At 40.0% G+C, this 27,456-nt stretch overlaps 1 protein-coding gene across 1 annotated transcript; it reads left to right on the forward strand.

Moving 5' to 3' along the window:
- The first annotated feature begins 1,891 nt into the window (after positions 1-1,891).
- On the forward strand, positions 1,892-21,620 carry c1qtnf12 (C1q and TNF related 12). The gene is made up of 8 exons (XM_005740947.1): positions 1,892-2,921; positions 14,260-14,364; positions 14,493-14,604; positions 14,780-14,964; positions 16,967-17,075; positions 18,442-18,535; positions 20,520-20,598; positions 20,685-21,620. Exons 1-8 carry the CDS (start codon positions 2,742-2,744, stop codon positions 20,781-20,783), a joined length of 963 nt encoding a protein of 320 aa, XP_005741004.1. The 5' UTR covers positions 1,892-2,741; the 3' UTR covers positions 20,784-21,620.
- The last annotated feature ends 5,836 nt before the right edge of the window (positions 21,621-27,456 follow it).

Genomic DNA, 27,456 nt, shown 5'->3' on the forward strand with positions numbered 1-27,456 from the left:
CACTAGATGTAACGGAAAGCTTGAATGTAACAGAATATTTCCCCAGAAGGATCATTAATTACTTTTTCACATAGAAATTACGTAGGTTTCAGGTGTGGAGAGTTTTTTTAAAATCATCATTTAAAAACGGCATTGTGGATTTACTTAGGTTATCTTTGTCTAGAATTTGACTGATGATATTAAAAAAAAAAAAAAACAAATAAAATATATCATTAAAAAAACATTTAATTGTTTATACAATGTACGTTTTCACAGCACTGTACATTGATAGCTCACAGATTCAGAAAAAAATGGAAAATAAGTTTAAAAAAAAGCAAAATATTAAAAAAAATCTTTAAACACTTAAAATTAATCAATAAATTAAAAGTTAGCTTATAGACAAAACTTTAAAAAACTAAAAGAAACTGATACATAGCCCATGCAATAGATACAATTTTAAAAACAACTAAACACATACTAAAATGTAACATTTTTAGCTTTTGAGTATAATTAAATGACTAGAACAACAACAGATAAACAGTTGTACAAAAAAAATTACAAAATAACTGACAGTAATGCTAAAAGTAACATTAAAATACTAATAAAGGTTTATCTTAAAAGTGGAAATAGTGCTAGATATAAGTAATCAGTGGTCTATTTTAGTGGTCTAAAAAAGAAAATATTTAAATTTAATAGATATTTAGAGTAAAGATAATTAATTTAAAAAAAAAGTAAAGCATTAACAAAGGTTAGTTAAATGAAATTACTGTCAATATTGTAAACAAAAAGTAAATGCCAGGGAGCTAAGCTGAAAATTGAAATTAATATCTCAAAGCTTCAAGTTAGGCATCTTGAATTTACTAAGCCAAAAATGGAAAATATGAAAAATTGAAGAACCTAATGTCACCTTAAGATCTATGTGTGTGTGCGTGTGTGTGGTAAAATTAAAGCTATAAAAAGCACAAAACACACAAGAACCATAAAAACCATAAACCATAAAACCTTACACATGTTTTATTATATGCTCCAAACTGCCAAACGTTATTTATTTATTTATTTTATTTTATTTTATGTTGAGCGTAAGACTTTTTCCTTTTATTTTGAATTTAAGATCACGTATTTCCTGGACTGATTTTGTCGTCTGCTGTTGAGCTTGGTGCTTCTTGGCTGCAACTTCCTGCTACGTCTTCGCACAAAAGGCAGGAAGTGAGATGTCACTGGTAAATGTTTGTATTTCACGCCGCTACCTCAAGATGGCACTGCTTTAAAATGTAAAATTGGCAAACAAATGAAACGGCAGTCTAAAATTTTAAGTTAAAAAAAAAAAAAGTATGTGGTATGCACTCATGAGCTAACATGTTATTTATTAGAAACAATCTGGCAGGGTTGAATTCCTTTTTGATGAATGATTGTAGAAATACCCAGACCAGTAATTTATTCACATCAGCCATGATTATTTAGTGAAACATGCAATTTCTACTCCTTTCCTCTGGGAGTATTCAAAGAATTGAACACCAACACTGAGTAAAACAAACAGGTATGTACTGCAGTCTAGATTTCTGTCCCTGGCATACTTTCAAACAACAGATTACACAAGATAATGTCTTAAGGTCACAAAAAGGTGCATGAATTAGTTTTTACTTCTAGCTTGGAGCTTTGGTAAATCAGGCCTGTATTGAGGCATAGACAACTTTGTACACATCCCATAACTTGTCTGCCAAGAAGCTCTTCAGAAGTGAGATAAAACAGAGCTGAATCAGCTGAGGCTGCCAATAGAGAGAGTCAAAAGAGACGTGGAGAGAGAGAGAGAGAGAGAGAGAGAGAGAGAGAGAGAGAAGGACAGGGGGAGGGAGAATGGGTGATGATAAAACTCCACTGTGAGCCCTCCTGTAAGCTCAGTCAGAAAGCAAAGGAGCAGCTGGGACCAGAGAGGTAGGGAGTGCAGTGGAGCAAGAAAAAAAGAGACCCACCGGGCACCAAATCTCTGCACATGGACTTGTTGGGACAGTCAGTAGGCAGCACCTGAGTGACCACTTTAAGGAGAAAATAAGGCCGGCTAAGATCAATACAGGACTTCAACTGTCTTCTCTTTGGCATCCCCATGGATGCACGCAGATTGATCTGAATGCTGATCTGCATCTTTTGATCTGAGCCCAACTTCTGTGGATATTGCAGCTTTTTCCAGCTACCACACCAGTCTGCTGGAGCCTGGACTCTATTGTTGAGTTTAAGAAGCAGCGGGGGAGAGCGAGGGAAAAGAGAATATTGCCATCCATCTCTAAGTCCCTACAGCCCACCCTCAGCTTTGGACGCCCCTCCTCTCAGCCTCTTCTTTTGACCCCCTGTGCCCTCCACAACACCCCAACCCAACCCCCTTCAGCACCTCCACCCCCCCAACAGAGCAGAAAGCGTGAAAAATCTCACTAATGGGTTTATTTGCTGTCAGATCTCCACAGATCTGTCATTCCCTTGGACCATTCTGCTTGACACATTTCATAGTTGAGTAAGCCTCCTGGAAGTCTGGCTAGACTTAGCAGTGCCCCTGCAAACGCTGGGCTGGCTCAGAGCTCATCAAGAGGGGAGCAGCAGTCAGTCTGACAGTCTCTTGGACAGGGAGTCCCTGAAGCTGCATTCCTCCAGTCTCTTGTGTTTGTAAGCCTCGTGGGCATCTTCAGCTTGCGTCCAACCACACGACTGGTCCTTTTCCAGAAGATTCGGGTTGTTTCTGCAGGGATTCAGGTGCTGATTGAAAGACTGTGAAGATGTGGTGTGGGGCTATGCCTCTGGCCGTAGTGGCTGTGGTGTTCTGGACCCAGTGTGTCCTTCTAGATGGAGTGGATGCCAAGAAGGAGAGGAAGAGGCCAAAGGAGCCCACTCCACAGCACACAGAGACGTACAACACAACTCTATCCAACAGTGAAGAAGTTGGTGGGACCATCAAGGTATTAAATTCCAATGCAATTTCTTTTTAATATATATTTAGGACTTCAGATTAGTTTAAGGTTGCCTTGCAGATATGTGACATATACCTGTCAGCACAGGCTGTATAGAAATAGATAAATAAAGTGTGGCAAAGGTCGGGGCAGGTGTGCCCTGCCAGGTCAGGCCTCATACAGTTTGACGGACCAAAATGTGTGAAGCTCTAAATAGATGACTTCCCAAGGCATGCCAGGAATGTGGACATCTAAAGGGTGATCAATGCGTCAATTAGTGTGCGCTGCGGGTGCCTGCCTCCAGTGTTTCAGCTTATGTGAACAATTCAGGGTGCAGTAAAGCGAGATGAGGTATTTACAAACCTCTCAACACAAGAACAGTGTTTTTATTAGAAATGAATCCCGCTTACATAACAACATTGCTGCGGTACACTTCCATTTTCAGGAGCAACAGTCGGCCCTTGACTCTGTTATTTATTGGTTTATTGCTGGTGTTGCATATTTGTGAAACTTTCCAACAGGCTATTTGTTTTGCTTTCAGCCCACCCATTATGTTGGCATTCTCATGTAACTCTCACTGCCCTATATACCAGCCAGTCTCGCGGTAACCTCCACTCCTTTCCCCCCTCTTCTAGAAACCACACAGTGAGGTCTTCTTTGTGTCTCTAAGAACACTTTGTAGGTGGTTGTGGCCTGGCACTGTTTATTTGACTTGGTTCGCCCAGTAAAAACAACAGCTATGAAGGATGACCTTGTGTCAGCCCTGAATCTTGGTGAAGATTGCACCCCACCGGGATCTCGCTGGTCTGCCTCGTCCCACAGGGAGCAGGGTGTCCTCACAAACACTGCTGCTCTTGGATTGCCTTGTAGGCAGTGATGTGACTCCTGGGAAAGTTAGCTGGAGAGGTATTATAGTACCTGTGGTGATGTTTTTCCCAGCCCATTGACGCTGTCATTCACAGGCCTACCCCGACTCCGCTGTGTCTGGGACATCCGATAGGGGCGGTGTGGCCCTGAAAACTGGGGCAGCATGCCGTGTAAGCCCCTCACAAAGCCCCATAGAAAGGGCCTTGAAAGGGAACACCTCTGTGAGGATTATCCCCCTTTGCCTCCCTCTCTAACATTCTTTTCATCTCATCTCCCACAATCACAGGGTAATGGCATAATCACTCTTAAGACGCAGTGTTATGCCCGACAGTGTCTTTGCCAAACACTGTCACCTCTGATAGAACCTGAGATTTAAGCGTGACATCTGTGGAAGAGGTTGCATTGAAGGTTGCATTTGTCAGTGCCACTCTTTCTGGGTTTCTTTTGGCGGGTATAGAGAAAAAAAAAAAAAAAGCATGCCACACATCATGAAAAGTGGTAAACTTGCTTGTCTTGGGTAGTTTGTTAGTTTATCCTATTACACATCTGTTAGGGCTCAGAGAAAACAGCACGTCCATTGGAGCTGTCTTGGCAAGCAATTTGTATTCTCAAACAAGCCAAACATTTACACTCCAAATTTACATTTTTTCCCCCTTGTGCCCAGTGGAAACAGTTCTTATGATGGCATTCGTTTTCTATCTGACCAATCCTGTGTGTGGGCTGCTGGCAGTGGGCAGTCAAACCCTGCATTCCTCTGGAGATTTTCCATTTGAAAGTGATCACAACAGTGAGGTGTGGAGCTACGCTGTGAGAAGAATTTTTTTAATGAGATGATGAACATTTCAAACAACCGTGATCTCTGCGAGCCGTCACGTCTCAGAGGTTTAGTACAGTGCGTTAAAAGTACAAGGCTTATTGTGCACCCTGCTCTAAAGATGAGAGGAATCTGTCATTGCCGAGCGCAGTGAAGGATCTGTGATGACTGTAATGGAGGGAGTCAAGTCAAACATCACGCCTGGCGTGTTGAGTAATGGCTGGGTTTAGCCTGAGGTGAGGGTTTTTGTTTCCTCTCTCTCATCTGTAGTGATGATTAATACAGCGGCGTGTGGGACCTTTTGGATCAACCCACACATTGAGACAAAACTGAGTCCCTCAGGAAACAAGGCCACTGTGAGAGCACACACCTCCCACCGTTGGTGTGAAGAGTCCACAGTAAACTCTAGTTTCAGCCTGTCAGACAGTCAAAAAGGTTATGCTTATTTAACCTAATGGAGTCATAAAACAGAGGGAAAAAGAAACAAATAACAAACACTGTTTTGCGTTACATCTGAACTTGGGCAGTAAAATAAACCACACTGTTGTGTTTTCACCTCCCAGACACAGAGCGGCTGTTTTATTTGGATTTTGTCTGCAGCTTCAGGTTGATGCTGGATTTATATAAAAATCCCTTAATCTTGCCTGATTCTTATCATGAGTTGGTCATGTTTCTGTAACTGCTATATCCAGAACTTCAGCAGTAAATTCATCAACTGTGGCTTAAACAAAAACCAACTGCAGAGGTCATTAATCATGGCAGGATTTTACTGAGAACCGATAATGTAGATGCATATACTGTACAGCGCACTCCGATATGAGTGAGGAAGAGGCAAAGTATTGTATATAGTGTATAAGTATATAGTGCTATGTATTTCTTCAGGTTTGATTAGCTGATTTATTATCCATCCATGCATCCATCCATCCATGCATCCATTCATTCTCTGCTGCTTATCTGGGTTTGATTTGTGGGGACAGCACTCTCAGCAGAGAAGCTCAAACTTCCCTCACCCCAGCCACCTTCTCCAGCTCATTCAGGGGGACACCGAGACATTCCCAAGCGGGTCCTGAGTCTGCCTCAAATTTCCAGGGGGCATCCTAGTCAGATGTCCAAACACCCTCAATTGGCTCTTTTCGATGTGGAGGAGCAACCACTCTACTTATTTTTTATTGTACCTTGAATATAATGACTACCCCTTGTTAGCTTGTGTTAATGCTAGCTAGAAACCGAGGACACACTGGAGGGATTATATCTCTCAGCGGGCTTGGGAATGTCTTGATATTCCCTCGGATGAGCTGGGAGAAGTGGCTGGGGAGAGGGAGGTCAGGGCTTGTCTACCTAGACTGCTGCCCCAACGACCGAAAACTGGATAAAGGGCAGAACATGGCCGGATTGCTCCTTGGACAGATTCAGTTTTGCTAAATTTGGACTCTTTTCTTGCATTCAAGTGACTTGTAAATTAGTCACCAGGAGCGTTCCTAGTATGTGGTTATATAACATAGTCCAGAACATCTCATGAGTTTTTACTGTGAAGTGGCAAACTGTGATCTGTGATGGCACAGCATAGGTAATGCTTTTCAACAGCTCATTTTACCTACCACAGGGAAAATGAGCACTCACTTCCAATTTCAAAGCTATAATTTGTACACAAAACAGATGTGACACAACGATCAAAGTGTCTTTCAGCTTAGATTGCTTTTTATATGAAGAGGAAGCTGAGATTGTCTTGAGCATAAACACAAATTTATTCACTTTCTCTCGTATGCTAGAAGTGCAACTTTGTTGGGACAACAAAGAGGCAGTTAGAAAAAAGCTCAGGACATATTATGAGAAGAATGTTTGACCTTATCATTAAATAATAACTACATTTAATTTACACTTCCAAATATGCCCCTGTGTGATAGAGTAATTATGTTTTGCACACTGTGTTTGCCAATTGAGTAATAACACAGTGTGCAGAGAGCCGAGTCAACATTGCATGCTTAACTGTATTTACCTCTTCAGTGATAAATCTTCGAATCAATCTGTGTCTGTGAAGCGCAGCGGTGGGGAACACGTGGGCGGATGCATGACAACTGAGATGCACGCAGGTTAGCAGGATCCCCTCGTCCCACACAGCCTGGGGATCCCTGCCTTCTGGGGCGGTGTTGGCCCAGCGTAAGGCCCTTCCACCCATGCATGGATGACTGCACAGGGAGCAGTGCAGGGATGTAAAAACAAGGGATTAGAGATGACTCTTAATCATCCTGTCCAACCTTAAACCTGCATGCGGAACACTTTTATCATCAGCAAAATGTTTCATGTTGTCGAGTGTGTACGAGCAGGTAGAAAAACAGATAAGGCAGAAGTGAAAATAAGATAAGTTTTTTTGTACGCACACGGAAGAATTCAGGAGCTGCCTGCAGAAGAGTAGAGTTTCAGTATCTGGTTGCAGCCCCAGAGACATGTTTTAACAGTTGTGTTTGTGTTTTTGGTGGCACGCTGCCCCAGGGAAATATTTCCCATTTTATTGCTTCAAATAAATTCTACTTAATTTTCCCCAAACTACATGACAAACACATTTAAAGCGTCGTACGAAAAGATTTATTTGTGCAGGCCCAGGTCGGTCTTCTGTGGATAATAAAATCTTATAGGCTTCTGCGAATGATCAACAATCATCACAACTGATCCACTAATTGATCCAAAAGCTCTAAACTCACCATGCTGCGAGTTAATAAAACCATCTATCTTCACTCTTATGGTAAGACATGGATGCCAGGCACAAGCAGTGGAAAATGATTTGGTGTATTTGCTCAAATAATAAGTACTGCACAAAATTTAGGCACTTTCACTTCAGTATTTGAAGTATTTTTGCTTCGTACTCAACTTTATTCGGTTTAAGAAGCAACTATTGTGCTTTTTACTTCACTCTGTTAAAGATTTTGAACATGAAGCATTAAAAACTACCAATTTGAAAAAAGAAAGAAAAGAATAAAAATATTTTAAAAATTGCTCTCATGCAAAATGAACACTTACTTTTTGATGAAATCAGAAAAGTTGCCTCTTTCTCATTTCTCTATAAAGAACTAATGCATCAGCTTTAACACTTACATAATGGTAACACACACACTGAAAACATGTATTTTTATTCTTAATCCCAAAACACTGACAAGCTTTACTTAACAATATTATGAAATATAAATTACAGGATTTCTTTCTCTCTGCCATTTAGAGCTGGGTCGCTTAGCCCAAGCTGATGACCACAGACAGGAAGCACAGCTAGCCAGGCTTTTGATTTTGTCTTGTTTTATAATACAAGATCAAATTATGCATTAATGAATGAGCTTTAGAGTTGCTTGCAGATAAACTTTTGTATCTTAAGACACAGCAATGTTAGCTGTTTCTCTGTTTCCCAGTTTTATGCTAAGCCAAACTATAGCTACCAAATTTCGATAAATAAATAACCTATAAACAAATGAACTAAAAGTTCTCTTTTTAGGCAAAATATTGAATGCAAGCATTTTACTTATAAGATGTAAACTTTTGTATTGTTACTTTTGTGCAATGTACCAGTACCACAGGCAGCAAAACAGAACCATAGCATGACACTACCTCCACCCTAAGTGCCTGCTGCTGTAGTATTCTTAGGTTTAAAAACTTCCCCTTAACTCCTCCCATCAAACCTCTTGTGATTGTGGCCAAATCGGTCAGTTTCTGTGTGGGTGACCAAATTTCAGGTCAAACCTAAAGGTATTCATTTTGGAGCAGGGCCTGCTTATTTAGTCGGCATCTTCTCATTCCACGATGATGCAAAACTGGCTTCACTGTTGATCATGACGCTGGTGTTCCAGCGTTTTCCAATTCATGGCAGACTTGAGGCCTTGGTGGTTCCTGGATTGTTCCTGAATATCCTGACCAATTTCCTCTTATCTGAAGTTGACAGTTTGGGTTTTCTTCCAGTCCTTGGCAAAGTGGTGGCACATTAGAATAACTTGTACTCACCTAGGATTTGAAGTTGCTTAGACTTTCCTATTATTTTAAGAACAAACAAAACAGAACAGCTTTTAGTACCAGTTTGTTTTTCTGCACATTCAGATGTCTGTTTAGAGAAATTAGACTAAACATAGTCAAGTGGTTTTTGTTCCTACACTGCGAAAAAATAAACTATTGGTCAGTCCAACGAGTGCTGTCAAACACATCTTTTTTATGCCGGTGAAGAAAAAGTACCAGTTGTAGTCAATCATGGTCAATAATGAAATAGGTTATAGGCCTTGCCTTGTCGTATTAAAAGACTTTATAGAACCTTCATTACCACTAAGTGAGTGTATGAATATTAGATTAGGGAACACCACAAAGTCAAAATTGTGCAACAATTCCTCTATTTAAAAGTCATTAAAGATGAATGCTCTATAATCATTCCACTCTAGAAGAAGAGGAGCCCCATCCAGCCTCTTCCACTTATACTTATCAGAGTCGCAGAGGGGCTGTAGCCTATCCCAGCTGCCATCGAGCGAAAGGGAGGGTACAATCTTACGCTGGCCAGAGAGACATACAACGATTTGCACTCACATTTACACCTTTAGAATCACAGATTAACCGAACCCAAACCTGCAGGGAGAACATCAGGTTGAGGCCCTGGACAGATACTGGAGTTGAAGTCAGGACCTTCTTGCTGTGAGGCAACAGAGCGAACACTGCTAACGACTGCATCACCGTGCTGGCCAAGAACTGCTCAAATTAAAATCCCCAAATGACCATGCATTCATGCTTGTACAACTACAAGTTGAAATTAAGCTCCAGAGATAGTAGCAGGGGGAAACAAGGTAACTTGTTTAATCTGTGCAGAAAACTCAGAAGAGTGAATTGTATTGTTTTTTTGCATAACAAATAAGATATAGTCATAAGTCGTTTGTGAACTTTAAAATCGCTGAGATGGATTTGATATTTTCTCTGCCAGAAACAATTAAAATCATAATTTAATGGATTAAATTAACATCCATCCATAGATATTAGACTTTACATTCTTAAGGTGAGAGTCTGAGTAATGAGACGTGATTTAGAGCCCCATCATCGACCAGGGTAAACACTGTCTAAAAGATTTAACGTTTCCCACCTTCAGACAGAATACCTGACACATTCTCATGGTCTGCGTTGGAAAGGCGTGTGCTCATACCCGCTGAGAGACGAGGCCACTTTGAGGCACTCACACATCAGCGGTGATCAAAGCCAGAGCCCCGGTGTTCTTCATCAACTCTACGACGTATACCTGGATCCACTCCCTGTTTGTTCGTCACCTATACGTGCTGATACTGAGCTATGCAAAGGAATCTATAGTTTACTTTACAGCATAGCAGCGAGTGAGGGATTGAAGGCCTTTCGACAGGTTCTTCTTTGTCATACAGCAATATGGTTTTCATGTCTGCATGTGTGGAGTCTTTGAAGTTCTCGGTTGAGACATACACCCAGCTGCATGCAATGAATCAGACAATTTTTGGCAAGTGATGCACTTTACTGACAGTAGAAACAGACACAAAGAGAGCACAGTATATTTTATAGAAAAAAGTTTCTAAAGTTGATGATTAAATTATTTATACAGTGATTTGCAGTTATATTTTAGCTTAGAAATGAAGGTTATAATTACCGTGGTCAAAGCCTTTCTTCTTTGAGCACAGAAAATCCTTCAGGGCAAGGGTTTAATGGTTTAATTGCAATGGTGTGTATTAAAGAGGATGCCAAGCTCAGAGCATGGCTGATTTCCTGGCAATGATAAGAGGTGTAATTACCGGGCACATGTGTGGGCCAAATTAACAGTTTTATATCTTTGACACTGACCAAGAACAAATGTTAAGTGTTTACTTTTTCTCAGTTGAGAGCCTGCCGGTCCGCCTCATCATCTCATTGTGGGTCTGTTTCAGATTGTACTGAGTTGTCTACAGTTCCAGCATCAGCATGTTGATTTATAGTATTTATCCAAGCTCACAGAGCTGGTATGTTACATTAATATTGTTTTGTTGTTAAGAGTTTGACAGATTTATAAATCAAACTTACAGCCAGCAGGTGGCTAACATAGCATAGTATATAGACTGGAACGATATAATCTGGCTCTATCAGAAAGTCCAGGACCTGTTAAGCTCAGTTATATTTGTTTTTTTAAGCACCGGAGCCTCTCCAGCTGTCATAAGGTGACAAGTGGGGTACACCCTAGACTGGTTACCAGTCTACTGGAGGGCAGCGATGAAATAATTTATAGAAATCATGTTTTTTGTTTGTTTGCTTTTTGTTAAAGCCCCCTCCAACCTGAGTGTGTTCTTGCTAGAGGTTGCTTCCTGTTAAAAGGGAGTTTTTCCTTCCCACTGTTGCCAGGGGCATGCTGTCTTTCTCTCTTGCGCGTCTCTCCATTATAGTAGGATCTTCACCTGACAATATAAAGTTCCTTGGGAGGATTGTTTGTGATTTGCTTCATATTTTATATAGATGAAGCAGAATTGAACCGAGACTTGCGTCCTATTTTTGGATTCTTTTTTATCCCTCTAAGGTCAACGTAAGGTTTGTTTTCACTTTTCAGTCTAGGAATAAAACCATTTGTTTAGGTGCAGAATAATCTCTATAAACAGACATCCAAATATGAGCATGTTTGTTAGTCTGTATTAGGTTCGAGTAATAGCCACCAGTCACATTTGAGCAGCCTGTTGAGTAAAGGTAAAATCTGGATACAGAGCACGGAAGGCCGTTGCCTATTGTCTGTAAACAATTTAGGTTTTCATTTGTTTTTCCATCTCTATTCATTCAGAGCCCCAAAATATTTGAGACTAGCTGATTGGTTCCAATACTGGGCTCAGATACTAAAACTGCCTGAACCATGCACATTGAAAATAATGTGACACGTTCATAGGTTCATAGGTCTTAATGAATAATGATGCAGGAAAATGCTCTGTTCTACTCATGTTGGACCATCACATCCTCATTGAAAGGCTGAAAAATTGGGTTGGTGTATCTGGAACTGCATTAGAGTGGTTCTCCTCTTATCTCCATCACCGATCCTTTTCTGTGGCAGTCTCCGATTTTAGGTCATCCTCTACCTCCCTCACTTATGGTGTCCCTCAAGGGTCAGTTTTGGGGCCTTTATTGTTTTTAATAAATCTTCTCCCCCTCCAGCATATAATGGGCTCTTTTGAGGACATTTCTTATCACTGTTATGCTGATGATACTCAGTTGTTCTTTTATGCCCGAGGATTTATCTAAGCTTCAGCGTCTGAATGATTGCTTAGATTTAATCAAACGTTGGATGGCTGCAAATTTCCTCCAACTCAACGAGGGGAAAACTGAAGTCCTCGTATGCACCCCTGATAGGTTTCTATCGCAGATAGTGAAAGCTCTCGGTCCTCTCTCACTCTATGTTAAATCCTCTATCAGGAATTTAGGTGTCACCTTTGACTCGAGTCTCACATTGGATGGGCATGTGAAATCTCTGGTTCGGGCTTGTTTTTATCATTTAAGAAATGTGGCTAAGCTAAGCCCGATTTTATCTTGCTCTGAACTGGAGATTGCTATACATGCATTTATTTCGTCACGCTTGGATTATTGCAATTCGCTGTTTATGTGTCTAAGCAAAGGTTCTCTGGATCGTCTGCAGGTTGTGCAAAACGCTGCAGCTAGGCTTTTGACAAAATCCTCCAAGTACTCACATGTGACACCATTGTTATCTCAGTTACACTGGCTTCCTGTTAAATTTAGAGTCAATTTTAAGATCCTGGTCTTGACCTACAGAGCTGTGCACAGACTGGCACCAGCCTACATCTTTGATCTGCTACAGCCCTATGTCCCTAGCAGGTCTTTGAGGTCATCTGATCAGGGCTTACTTGCTTTAAAAAATACTAAGAGGAGGACTAAGGGTGACAGAGCTTTTGCCACTGTGGCCCCGAGACTGTGGAACTCTCTCCCCCAAACATTAAGAACTGTGGACTCAGTAGCTGTTTTTTAAAAAACAACTCAAAACTCACCTTTTTAAAACTGCTTTTGGTAAATTTTTTGCCTGTTTTATTTTCTCTTTTTAAATCTTTTTATGACTTGTAATCTTATGTGCAGCACTTTGTGATTCTGTCTTGAAAGGTGCTATAAAATAAAAATTTATTTATTTATGAGCTGGCAGTGAATCAGTGAGCTTGAGAGCTGCTGGATTTTCTTACTTTTGAAGTGTTGGATTAACTGTTTCCCTCTGTTTTCAGTCTTCGTGCTAAAAGAAACTAACAAGCCAGTGGTGTTTGCTTCATATTTAGGAGATGGAAATAAAAGTAGTATCAATCTCGTCATCTATATTTTAGCAAAAAAAGCACATTTTGTTAAACGTTTGCTTAAAAGCTTATAGTATTGTTATGTTAACGAATATCATAAAATAACTTGGCCTCCAGTTTTTTGGAAACCGTACTGAGTGAGTAGTGTAAAGGTATTCTTGCCCAAATCAATCCCTTTTATCTGTTTCCAAGCCTCAAAATCGCAACAAAAACAAAGATCAGTTTGACATGCAGCGCCTGTTAAGTGGTTTATTTTGCCTGATGTCAGAGAAAAGAGAAAATCAGAGAGTGAAAAGCGGTGTGTGTGTGTGTGCTGCAAATCCCCAAACATGAAACAGTTTTTTATTCCAGCCTAACAAAAAGACACACAAGGATTTACTCTGTTGCGGTGGAACAAGATGCAAGTCTTTAACGGTGAAGAAAGGGGCATGTTGGTTTAGCAGATAAGTGATCCGTGTCCCGCTGCCAAACCTAAACAAATTCCATTTCAGACAGCTCACCTTCATGGCTCGTCTTTATCTCCTCTTCCATCTCAGCTGAAGACTCTTGACATTTGGGGAAGGGTTAGGGTAAGTTTGTGAGCTTGCTGTGATTGGAAGTCATTCAGCCTCACATTTTATAGCAAAATGAAAACAAGCAAGTTGTAGCACTACATATAAAAACGTTTCATCCAGAGGACTTCCCCCCGTGAGATCTCACTCACCTAAACAGCAGTTTCTTACCAATTAGTTATCTGAGAACATACACCCTGATTGGAAAACACACAACCCTTTGTTTATATACTATATTCATGCCATCTTACTTATTAAATTTTCCATCATTAGATCTAATGAGCAGTATTAATACAAAAATACTGGTTTGTCTTTTAGTGAGGGGGAAAGTGTTGGCCACTTTGACATGTTGTTATAAACTACAGTAATTGAGGCTTGCGGTCCACAGAATCGACATTACACATAGACAGGCAGACTCATTTTTCACCAGGGTGCTCATGGAAATTTTCATGTGCTGAAAAGAAAAAAAAAACCAACTACTCTTAACAAAGTTTGTTTACATTCATTCCAGCCTGTTGGGCAAAATAAGAAGTGACGTGGCACACGAGTGAATTATCTGGAATGAAAAAATAAGCACAAGGTAAAGCTTTCGGAGGATGATGGTGACTGATGGGCAGTTGAGAGGCGTTGCAGTTGACTGAGCAAGAGAAACAGAAAGAAAGACATTTCCCTGTTTGACCAAAATGACTATAAAATAAATGATTATTATACAAATTGAATAAACTTTTTAAAGGTTTCTCTGACTTGAAATCTTGACGGAGGGTGTGCGTGGATTGCAATCATGACGCTATGAGTCGACACTCATGTTGTGCTAATAATTTATACAGACTTCTGTTCTGGTGCAGGGTTCTGATCACCAGAGGGTGGATCCACTGGGATCATGGATGGACTTTGTGAAACGACCCGTTGGAAACTTTCCTGGAAAATGTCGCAAACGCAAACGACCACTGGTAAACCCAGAAGATAGGCTATTTGTCCCACAGTTATTCAAAAATGTTCACTTTAAGCCATTTTATGTACAAAATTTTTATGCTAAGTTGGATACATGATTATTTTTTGTGTCTCTGTCTTCCATTAGCCAGGCCCACCCGGTCCTCCAGGTCCTCCAGGTCCCCAGGGTCCTCCTGGCTCTCCTGGGGCTCAAGTAACTCAAGAAGTTCTCCTGCAGGAGTTCAAAGAGATGATTAAAGGTAGAAGCCTGTTGATTTTTTGTCCCAATTCATTTATTCTCCTTTATTGGATACAAGGTTGTTCTTTTCTTCATCTTACAGTTATACACCTTTTTTTTAAAATTACAATATAATCCTAAGAGAATAGTTAAAAAAATCCAATTGAGTCACTGTGTGCTGGGCATGTTTCTGTCAGAGGCTACAGAGAGGCGAACAGCAGCCTTGGACAGACAAATCAGCCCCAGCCAGCTACCTACAACCATCCTCACCCTGGAGGGGATGACCTCGTACCGCAGAATAGAAGAAGCTTTCCACTGCAAGCTCAAGGGACCCGTAGTGGTCGACAAGAAGACTCTGGTGGAGCTCCAGAACTTTCAGACAGTAAGTTTGTTTGAAGCCAAGTAAATGTTTATGAATCGGTCCAGCTTTGTTCCCTGCTTGCGGCTGAAAAACTAAAGTTTTGGCTAACCATCCTCTGCAGGGTTTCACATTTTGTTTCTCTGTCGTAACCCTGAAAGAGTAAGTGTTTGCTAATCACTGCTTACTTTGCATGTGGGAGAATTATGAGGGGATCATCCCCTCACTGGTAACTGGCACTGGCAAAGCATGCAGTGCCACTCCAAGACTCAGACTGCCTCTTTGGTCAAAAATATCAGCTTTTTCTATTCTACACATCACTCTCTGGGCAGCTTACAAAAGGCACTCTGTCTCAGACTTGGAATAAAGTGTGGAGAGGACAGAAATAGACACTGTTTGAAACAGCATGCTGTAGTGGAAGAACTATGCCCAGTTAGGACTAGCTGACAAGGCTGGAGGAGGGTGCATTGGGCTCTGCACACTATTAAACATGCAAACACAGAGCTATGTTAGTGAAGACGTGTTACTATGGCTTTGGAAAGTTTTAATATTTTTGCAGAGTCAGAACTATAGAGGCACACAATGAGACAAAGGATAAAAATAAGGTCTGAGTCCACGGGCCCTATTTATTAGAGATTCATGGTTTAGACTCCATGTGTTAAATGTAATCAACTTTAACTCATGTGCTGCGTGTGCTCAGGGATAACACATTTTGTGAATTTTGACACAATGTGTGCTCTTTTAAAAATTTCTAACATTTTTTAATGCAAATATTTGTACACACATAAAACAAAACAAAAAATCTATAGAAGCCACAAACAGCCGCTGATCAAACCTGTTTATGAGCAGCAGCCAATCAGAAGAACTTTGGTTTAAAGGGATGGTGGTCTTAAAGTAGAAGTGTCCTGTCTTCCTTTTCTCTCTCCAACCGATTGTGGCACATGGCCGCCCCTCCCTGAGCCAGGTGCTGTTGGATGTTTCTTCCTGTTAAAAGGGAGTTTTTCCTTCCCACTGTCACCAAAGTGCTTGCTCATAGAAGTTCATATGATGGTTGGGTTTTTCTCTCTATGTATTATTGTAGGGTCTACCGTAAAATATAAAGAACTTTGAGGTGACTGTTGTTGTGATTTGGCGCTATATAAGTAAAATTGAATTGAATTGAAAGTGCTGAAAAAGCTTGTTTCAAACAATGAACTGGGGGGCTGCTGCACTAAGGTCCAGTGTAAGATAAATTATTTTGAACTGGGAATTATGCAGTAATCCAAAAATAAAATACTGTTGCATTAGAACCTAAATATTAATAATTACTAAACAGTGGTATATAAAGGGCGGGTAAAATAACCAATAGTCACTGCCAGTTAGGCGTGTTTTAAATTCCTGCCAAAAAAGTGGATGGATCAATCCAGCCCATATGGGGAACACAGTTCACAGTCTATCAAGATGGCCGGGAGCAGTCCCCACTCCTACCAGCAATCTCCTATTTATCACTTTGATTTGCTATTCTCCTCCTGCCTGGTCCTCAGCGTTCCCATGCTACACCAGCATTTAGGTTTAGTAGCTGCACGTTCGTGTAACGAGTGAAAAATCCCTGGTTTGACCTGGGGAGGACGCACAAATTCCTTTGGGGTTGCATCAGGAAGAGTAAAGAAAAAAATCTGCCAAATCTAACATGTGTTGCTACCCATCGTGGCGACCCGATATGGATAAGGGAACAGGCGAAAATAGCTTATGCTCCTTCACATCAGTAAACCTCCATGTGAAAAATGGAACAGCCTTGTCTCATTAATGCCATAATCCATGCAACACCTTGTGCATAAATGAGCCATGGAAGCAGTTCTGTCATAACTGTGCCACAGTGATGAGAAAGGGCAGTGGCTGTAGGATTGTTTCTGCTAAAGTGCCCTGGAAGCACACACAGAAGACATACCGTACTTAGTGCTCTGTAGCTGGGCCTTTATTTTGTGGTCCTGTATACTGTTGCCATAAAACATATCCACTATCAATCTTTTTTTTCCTGTGCTTCCAGCCGCCTGCTAAAGGAGCTTTCCTCAGAGGGTCGGGAATGGACCAGTCGACTGGGAGGTTCACAGCTCCCATCACAGGGATCTACCAGTTCTCTGCTAATGTCCATATTGGTAAATCACAGTAACTTTCCTATAAAGCTTATTACTGTAATATAGCAAAGCCTTAAAGCCCCTGCTCACTAATAGACCACCCAGATAGGTCTTGGCCCTCTTTTTGGATGATTAGACCTCCACTAAGGAGCGAGGGCATGCTTCCATTCTCCTCTTCATGCTTTTGTTGGCTTTGTTAAAACAGTTAAACTTATCACAGTTTTGTGATAAGAAAAGAAGCCTTGATTCTAATCAAGTTCATACATACACACATTATTGAAACCTCGCTGAAGCAGAGACTCTCTGAGCAGCTTAGCAGAGAAGCAACTGTTTACAGAACACCCAAACAAGCTCTGTTTGTTTGACGAACCACTTCTCGTGCCATAAGAAGCTGCGATATGATTTTACGTCCAGTGCAAATAAAAAGTAGCGTCTCATTCGTCTGACCACTTCATTGTCATCTTATCATCTTCTGATCCTTGAATGTTTGAAATCTGGCCCATTGTCAGACATGAAAAAAAAAAGATCCTTGGCTTAGTATTATAGATGGGTTTTTAAGAATTGGTGTTAGCTTGTAATAAATGCGTCACCACTTCACCATTAATCCACCGTTTGTTTAATGTCTAAATTAGGAGTAGTGGGAAATGTTTGAGCTACAGTAAATAGTGTGGCTGAAACCGTAACACTAGACTAAACTGATGTATCATTGCAACTATAAATCCCTAAAAAGTTCATTTATAAAAGTTGATTTGAACCCTTATGTGTGGAAATCCAGTCATTTAATTGCCTGTTTATAATTAAGAAGGTGATTATAGGATATATATATACATACTGTGAGGCCCATTTTCTTAACCATTTATCCAACTTAGGGTTGCAGAGCACGGGAGCCTTTCCCAGCTGTCATAGGTTGAAAGGCGGGGTGCATGTCAGTCTATCACTAACACTGAAGGCTATCGAAATTCAGTTTAAGATTTATACCTTTAAGACTCCTACATGTAAAGGATAACTTAAATCTTGGTAATCCTTTATGCAATGATCCTTTTTTTTTATTGAAATGACATATTGCATCTGTTAAAAGAAAAAAAAATGGGGGTAAAATGTCAAAGGAAAAGATTAAAGTAACACGTTCAGAAGCAAAAATCACATCCCCACAAATTTACAATTTTTTTCTTCTAAAGTTTCCTTTTTTTCATAACCTTTGCACTTCAATCTTGAAATGTTAAGAGTTTTTTCTTGTTTCTAGTGTAGTTTTAGTTTTATTGACCTATGCTGTTTCGTCTTTGTCCTGTATTTTAGCCTGTTCTAACCTTATAGACTCTTTTTGATGTTTTAGCTACTTTTGTAACTCTTGCTGTCCTATCTTAATTGATCACTGACCATTTTACAGATCACAATGAGGTGAAGAGGAGCAAGAGCCAGCTTAAGGCCAGGGACAATATTCGGGTGTTGATCTGCATCGAATCCCTCTGCCACAGATACACGTATGTATCCTGTAAGGTTGTTAAATATCCTGAAGCTAAGTCTCCTATAGACTCACCCCTAAATCCCCTCAATTATGCACCTAATCTTTGTAACAACGTAGTTTTGGCACGTTAGTGAATAATATCGCCACCAATCACAAATAAAATCAATCTTGAGTAGGTTTCAATATTACTACAGTCATCCTTTGCATTCTTGAGATTCTTGTTTTGTCAATTTACGTTTGGCTTTTCTCCTCTCACAGTCATATTTTAGTGGTGTTTAATGCTTCCTTAACTTTCACCAGAAGTTACGAGCTGTAAAAGGGGTTGTCTGTTACACTTTGTGTGGAACCAGTTTGGCATTTCCTGTATAAAAACAGAGCAGGTCTCTAAAAGGAAATGTCCTCTCATTTAGAGGCCTTGTCCTTGTCGCCTAACTAATCTTTATAGACTCACCTTTGACACTGCAGGCAGCCTGTTACATACAACAGCACAGCAGAGAACTGCTCTAGTTTGGGATGTGCGAGGCAAATAACGAAGCATCAGATAGGGTGGGCTTGAAGGGCATTTATTTTATTTTATGTTTTTACAAAACCATACCAAATCCAAATTCTTTCCAGTATTTCAAAATTTCTATTTACATAAAGTCAGTGAAAGCTGTTGAAATGAATTGTTCCCTGAAGTCTCCCCTGGACTGTGCAGAGCTCCACAGCCTCCCTTTCAGTGTGGTACAATGAGGGGAATGCATAAATAATATTATTATGATGGGTTACTTAACCCAAAAGAGTGCTTGGCTTTTGCTTTTTTGAGCCAAAGCCCCAGCCAGTCTCGCCCTCCCACTCATGAAAATGCAGAGAATGTGAAATGGGGCTCATTGTGATGGCAGTTGGAGGGAAGGCCAATATGATTGATTTGCCATAAAAATGTATCATTTTCCACTAAACAGGAGCCAGTGCTCTCACTGTGTGGTTGCAGCTATGTTACAGCCATCTGTGCAGCCTCTGAGAGTGCTCAGTTGCTCAAGGAAAAGTTTGACCTTTGGGTCAAACTCGTCTTTATGCTCTTTTCTTTCTGAGAGTCAAACAAGAAGATTGAGATTATTCAAACAACTGTATCATGGATTCTGAAGCTGCCACAAGAAGCTAGCTAAGACTTGAATAATACAGGCCTAAAGGCTGGACAGCAGCCATATTGCATGCGCAATTCACGAATGAAAAATACATATTTCCCAACCAGTTGGCGAGAAGATGCTGGAGGTTGGTGGCAACCCCTGGGGAAAAATGGTCACAAAGAGGTACATGGTGTGGCACCAAAAACCTGTTTGCGGTTGCTTTGTTTCCTAGCAGGTTGCTATGGTCACCAGTGTTTTGCATGAAGATGCCGACTTATCTGCAAATAATTGCCATTTACTCGGCAAGAGGTCGTGAAACTATGAAGAGTGCCTGCAGTCCAGAAACAAGGACTGTTCCCCTTCAAAGTAAAAGTTTCACTCTTTGCAATATTGGCACAACTTTTACTTTGAAGGTGAAGTTCTCAGTTTGCATCAGCTACTGGTTTGCCATGGAACGTGTGGCACATGGCAGCATTTTGAATACTATTAAAGAGTATTATGTGATCAGTGTAATCAAATGGCTCAAAAATACAGATCCAGGATTTGTATGGAGAATACATTTTGATTGTTTTCCAAGGTTTTTTATTTTATTTTTATTTTAGTTTGGAGCAGTTGATTTTCCTGACATTTTACCAATAGACCCCGCAAGCCAATGTGTAATAGGCATAAACAATCAACACATAGTTTCCCTGTTTACCCTTAAACTATGTCAAAGGAATAATTCCTCTCATCTAAAACTTGGCAGTAAAGTGAGCATGCATATTTGGCCAATGACTAACTATCTTTTTAATATAAGGCCTTTTACACTTGGATGAAGTTCATGGGGTTTTAAAGAATGCAGCTTTGACATGTTTGAAAATTACTCAGAAATGTTATTTTTTAATCTGATTGCAGTTCACTGGAGATGATCGTTGGCTTGGAAAGTAACAGCAAGATATTCACTGTCAGCGTGCAGGGACTGCTGGAGCTGCAGGTGAGCTCAGGGACACACAAGAGTAAGACATAAAGTACTCTTCTACACTCTTTCTACATTTATTTTTATTTGTTTCTGCTCTGCAGGCTGGGCAGTACACCTCCATATTTGTGGATAACGCAGCCGGTGCTTCCATTACAATACAGAACGGTTCAGATTTCATGGGCATGCTGCTTGGTGTATAGCCTCAAACACGAGCAGGGCATCCTCCAAGCTGTCCACTGCTGCCTTTTATTTTTTTATTTTCTTTCAATGGACTGCTTATGAGCACCGCCACACAGGACCAAACCACAGGGGAGGCTTGAAGGAAGGATGTAAGGCTGACATTGACTTGACTGCTTGTCAGATGAAAGTCAGTGAAAGGACAGTGTGAAGCACTCATGGACTGAGTTTGTTTCTCACAGTGCACTTCCACCTCCCCCCCCAGGAACTTGGACGCATGTTGCTTCACAGATAGAATAACCTGAAAATAAAATGGAGAATATGTTTGTTACAGTATATTTTTCATGGTTGTTGAAGACCTTTGCAGTAAACCAAGATTTTTTTTATGTTCTCTGTAGTGGTTGAAAGAGCTAGGGAACACAAAATAGTAAATTTGTGCATTTAATGTATATTGACATTCATGTTTTTGTCTTTTCTATCTATTGTCTAAACACTCATGAACTATAATTTTGTTGGATTAAAATCCAGTTTTATTATATTATATGGTACATAGACTCCTTGAGTACACTGGACAGTTAAAATATGCTCAGTAGACAGGCCTCATGTGGTATTGTATCATAACTGTTGCTGCATTTTTAGCCATTTTAGCATCAGTTAAGACTGAAATATTCAACGGTGAGAGGATGGATTAGTTGTATAGAGTCCCACAGACCCACAATCCCACAAATTTCGCTGATCCTCTGACTTTTCCTCTACAGCCAATACGTGATGCTTACATTTATCATTTTTGAGTTAAATATTTGAACAATAATGCCATGAAATTAACTGTTTGCTCCAGAATAAAATGTAAGCTAATTTCATCTGTGATTCCTGATCTTTTCAGATGGTAATTTGACTTGTCCCACAGTTTTGTTTATGGCATCATTTTAGTGCCAGTTATCAAATGCTAACATCCCCGTGGCTAAACGTCACCAATTTAATACCATAGACTGTATATAAAAAATGGATGTTTAAGAAATGAAAGTACTACAACGTACCTTAAACTGCATTCTTTCGATGACCAGCAGGTGGGCAACTTTTTTTTGTTTGTTGAAAAAGTAAGGAGGATTATGCAGCGTATTCTTATTTGCTGAAACGGGAATTCATACTACCAATTCATAGTTCATGTCCATTTGTGCAGGTATATTGCTACACTGAGTGAAGGATTTTGTGTATGCTTGACTGGAGTCCTTGAGAAAAGCCATCAGCATGTAACAGATAAGCAGAATGCTGATTGGCTGAAAAAAAGGAAAGGGAGTGAAGAAAGAGTAGGAATAGCAAACCCCCCCACTAAAAATCAAACATTGGCTGCAGTGGACACTTTTTATTGTTTGCAACATTTGTAACAGTTTCACTTCAACACTTTGTATGTTGTAACTTTGGTCTTCTCTGTGGTTGGCGGAAGGTCCAACAACAACAACACAAGCTGCCCTCTGGTGACAGCAAATAGCTAAAACATGTAGACAATGGTCTGCAACACTCTGTGTGGTGACCAGTACACAACAATGCCAGTTGCTTAAGAACAACAGATTCATGTGCAGCATAGTCAGTTTCTATTGGTGATGGTAAAAACTTGACTGTCAAAATGAGTCTTTCAAAACCAGTGCCTGACTACATCCATATTTCATATACAGCCTGTGGTTGACACCTAGCCTTTTAGACTATAGAAAGAAGAGTTTTGCAAATACTGCTGAGCATTTTTATCTTCAACTCATCTGAGAGGGAAGAAGTTAAAAGTTTGTGATCTCATCCACCTTGTGTGGATACTCCTTTTCCACCACCTGGATATGTGTCCATATTGTTTGCGACAAATGCCAATAAATTATTAGTTTTTAATGTCATGTCACGAGCACCTTAGTACCACCATTGTCAGTCAAAGGCTCACTCTTTTTGCCATTTTTTTATCTCACTCTCAAGCAGCCATTCTTCTGCTTCATGTTTACACCTGGAATGGTCAATGCAATACATTTATAGGTCAGTTAGTGTATAAGGAAATTAATATACTCCAGTTTCCCTGTAAAATATTGTGTTTTTACAGCTTTTTAAAGATTACGTAGAACAATGTTTGGATGAACTAAGATTTTTTTATACAGTCCCCTATGTTTTATCTTTTACAAACCTTAAATATTTTTATTGTATTTTATGTTTTTCTTGACAAATACATGTTTGTAATTTATCATAACTGATATATTAGTAAGTTTGGGAAGCATTGAAATTTGATATTTATGTTTGAGATCCACAGTTAATGCCATAATCTATACAGGAAACCACAGAATTAAAAGATAACTTTACTATTTTTTAATTAAAATATTCTGTAAATTGAAATAAAACTCTTTAAAATGTTGCCACGTGTTGTCTGCACATAATTTAAACATCTCCTTACAAGATTATGGTCATTGATTGCTTAAGATGTGAGGAAAATTATCAATATCTTCATTTCAGAAATTCATTATCAGAATTTGTATTTTATTTCTCTGCAATACAACAAAGCTTTTCATGCCTCTGTGCCTTTATTTGAATTGTAAAATACTCGAAATATTTCAAATACCTCTGCAAGCAATATGGCAGCCTGCCAAGTAAACGGCTGCATTTACCTACCTGCTAAAACTGCCAAAGACACTACACAACATTCAGGTTAATGCCCCCCTGAGAGCTAAATATAATGGCTGTTTTGTCCAGGCTACTTTTCACGTGTTTTGTTTTCCTCGAGTGTCCAGTTTAATTGAAACTAGATAGCTGCTGTCGCTCACAACATCCTGATAAATCAGGTCTTTATTGCTACTCTTGCCGTGCTTATTAAAAAGCTTTGATACGAGCATATTGTTTCTTGGGTGGTCTCACGAGCCACAAATGCACGTCCAGCCAGTGAAATGAGGTTGTTAGCATCACTGCATGAACATCTTACAACAGAGGCTTCTCAAAGAAGCATTGCTGACATGCCAACTGTCACATACTGTACCCAAGGACCGACCACAAGAACGTCGCACCCATGTGCTATTCCAGCCACCTACTGTAGCACACATTTCAGACAGGAATAAGCTGCTTGCTGAAGAAGCACACCCAAAATTTGGAAAACAAACATTACATTTTTATTTAGAAATGAGCTGACCAACATTTTTAGGTACCACGTAATATTTGTTCTTATTCCCCCACAATTTAATTTTCTACCAGTCAAGAGGAATAAAGACGCTGAAAATAACACAGCCAGGATTTATTGAGTGTATTAGGTGAGTGGGATTGCTGCAGCGTACTCACTTTCCATTTTTTCATAAGCTGTAGTCTGTCAACAGGTTTAACTGTGCAGGGATGACAGACGATATAATATTTGCCTTTTCATTGCTCAAGAAGCAGGAGAGTGGCACACACTTGTGAGTTTTGATTGTCTTATGTTTTTTTTTTTTCCCAAAATGTGTTTAATGACAGCTATGCGAGCATGCCGTAACGCATTCGCTGCCCCGCAGTGGAACACGGAGCCTGCCAAAGTGGTTGCGAAACCAGCCTGCGCCACGACTCTGACAGGAATTTCCCATCGCCCCATTATCAGCATCAGACAAGCTGAGTGATTGCAATTACATCTGCCCAAATGCTAAGAGCAACTGCTTTTTCTCTTTTCCCCTAAGTGAGGTATTATGAAAGGCCCCATTGTGAATCTCTGAGGTTCCTGTCTGCCCTGTAAACCAACATAGTTGGGCTGTGTAGCTTTAATGAGGCCTTAATTATGAGATTCCTCTACCTTAGTCAATGACTCATTGGGTGATGGCTTTACGCAAATCCCTCTTAGTACAGCTTCTTTAAAACAACTAAAGGATATGTTTATCAGATTTTAATCCAGACAACTGAAAGCTCTGAAGTCTTTCTGGAGTGTAAGAACTTTATAAAATGACATTAGCTGGATTTATGTAGTGTTCAAACTGCACATTGGATTACTTCTGAAACCTCTACACTGTTAAAAAAATGTCTATGTGTTTCTAAAGCCACTGATTGAATATTTCTTTATAACCAGCCTCTTTCAGTGATTGGTCAGCTATGAGGAGGTGAGAGAGGAGGTACTAAATGTCTAAGCTCTCTTTTTCCATTTGTTACTTGGCTATTTGTGGAAATTTTCATGTGAACAATGCAATGCACTATGAGTTAAAGTGAAGTCAGGCCCATCCCGCAGTGTGTTCCCCACTTTTTAAGCCTTTTTAACCAAGTATGAACAAATCTCATTATTAAAGGTGTTTGTGGCCTATGATATAGGCCTGGTCTTTGCTGCAGTTTAAAGAAATGTGTAAAAGATGCTTTGAGGGAGATTATATTCAGTGGATTCAGTATGTGGCTGCTCTAATTGTTCCAAAGCACTCTCTTCTTAACATGCACTTTATCTAATGACCACCAGGGAAGCGACACCTTTGATCACAAAGGAAGTCCAGTTACATGTAGGTGAATGGGTAAGCAGGGTTTGGCTCGCTCAGTCTGTACCCTCAGTAAACACTTTACTGATGAGTTTATGTTCTTATTCCCAAGTTTAATGTTTTATTGGACTCAGCATGATGTTTATTGTTAAAATTATGGTTGACAATCTAAGGTATATTTTATGAAGTGTCCAGTTGCTTTCCTGGGAGTGTGCACCATCCCTTAACTTCTCAATCAGATTCAACCCTCAACTAAATCCATTGGATTATCAGTAGTTAGTCTGTTATTTCTAGTTCAGGGAGACCACACCTGACCTTCACTGCTGCTTACAGCAATACTTTAAAGTAGATTTTAAGCAGGTTTTATGTAGTAACCTCTGTATTTGGCTGCTGAGATCTGGCAAGTCTCCCTCTCCCTGTTGCTGAGCAGTACCCTCATAAAATGATGCTTCCACCACCACCTTGACAGTCAGGATAATATTAGATGACCAGTGTCCAGACGTGGTACTTGGAGTTCTACCCAAGTGTTATGTTCCTGGAAAGGGCTACCAGATGAAGAGAATAACAATAAAAGTGTCAGTAAGCTCTTTAGAACGACCCATTCGCTCACAAATGTTTGTAAAGGCAGATTACATGAGTAGGTGACTGATTTTATGCAACAGCAGTTATGGGACCAAAAAACAGTTGAATTCAAAGATCAAGGGGCATAATACTTCTTTGCATATAGTGTATGTGTGTCATATAAAAAATGAACAAAAGAAAGGCAACACCAAATGCTAAATGCTGGAAAAAAGGATCACTCAGTGAAAGGCATATTGCTTGTCTAGCTGGAGACATTCACTGCACTACTGAAACAGGCCCACTGGGGCTGGCTAGCTCTTCTCTACAGCTTTCAAACACTGTGCTGATTGCTGAGTGAAGTCAGCTGCACTGGCTCCACAGGAGAAATGGGCTGGCACCAGGGACACACACACAAATCAAAAAACAGAAAAACGGGCTGAAAAACGCTGTTTGGTTCTTACTTGTGATTTTCATCTAACATAAAGTTTGTTTGATGTGTTCTGGTGAAACTGATGTCCTTCTTAGATGCCTTTTTCTTCAAGTTCCCTTCACAAGATCTGGGCGGAAACAGCTGAGGTAGATTATTAAAAAGCAAAGTTAATTTGACTATGTGAATGGTGATCATTGCTGTAGATCTGAAAAGTGAAAATGTCTTAAAATGCATTCTAATGGCCACCAGGGGGACAATGCCTCTGGTTGCAATAAGTTCATTTGTATGTGAGTCAGTGGGAAAATGGAATTCACCTCCCCTGATCTGCAACTTCTGCAAACACTTTCCTGATAAGTTTATGGTCTCAGTTGTTAGTTTCAGGTGTTATTAAGTACAACATGAAATCTGTTTTTTAAACAATCATCCTCATCAAGGTAAAAAAAGTGACTAAACCAGGGTAGGCCTACCAGATTCCCAGTCACATTCACCCACCTCATCCAGTTTTTAAAACAGCAACATACCAAAAAAATTCAGCTCAGTTCTTCACAATATACCATCGTGGACATGCCCTTCGTTTATATAAAGCAGCCTATGGGTGGGGTCATGGTGCGTTCCAGCTGGTTTGATCCCATCAAATGATGGGCTCTTTACCACATAACTGGGTCTTAATTTCAGTGGCAGATTAACTATATGCAGTGCTTTTCAACTCTAGCTGAGCTCTTCAAGGCAACTTTTTACTACAAGTCACATTCATGTATGTACATATTCATTCACACAGTGCTTTATAATAAAGTTTTCTTCAACACACACAGTATTGAAACGAAAACAATGCCAGCTTTTACGTTTTTGTGACTTGGAAACAGGAATTGTTTGAAAAGTGGCAGATCAAGAATAGCAAGATAGCAGGTTATGAAGCTGCTACCAACCAAAAGATCTGGTGGTGTGACAGTAGGAAATTATAATAATAATAGTAATATAAAAAGGACAGAGACAGATATTGGAAGCTTTGACAAAAGTCTCTGTTGCCTCTTATGCAATTTGTACCAGTGGCCAACAACTTTGAATAGTTGTGTTAGTTTCAAACTTCCACTTCACAATGATTGATGTCGGGGACATTCAGAGCTTCAGAAATGCTTTTATATTGTTGCTCTGATTTGTTCCAGTAATTTTATCATAAAGGGCTAAAGAGAGTCCTTTGGACTTCATGGTTGTTGTCCTGGCATGCGGCATGAATTCTGGGTTGTTACGTAGGCTGTATCCTTTCTAAGCTAT

The sequence above is a fragment of the Pundamilia nyererei genome, unplaced genomic scaffold (genome assembly GCF_000239375.1).
Source record: "Pundamilia nyererei isolate P.nyererei 1_Seehausen unplaced genomic scaffold, PunNye1.0 scaffold00106, whole genome shotgun sequence".
NCBI lineage: Eukaryota > Metazoa > Chordata > Actinopteri > Cichliformes > Cichlidae > Pundamilia > Pundamilia nyererei.

Coding starts and splice junctions, on each gene's coding strand:
- c1qtnf12 (XM_005740947.1), top strand. CDS start 2,742: ATGTGGTGTGGGGCTATGCCTCTGGCCGTAGTGGCTGTGGTGTTCTGG. Junction 14,605..14,779: donor GTTCAAAGAGATGATTAAAG/GTAGAAGCCTGT, acceptor TGTTTCTGTCAG/AGGCTACAGAGAGGCGAACA. Junction 17,076..18,441: donor CTCTGCTAATGTCCATATTG/GTAAATCACAGT, acceptor ACCATTTTACAG/ATCACAATGAGGTGAAGAGG.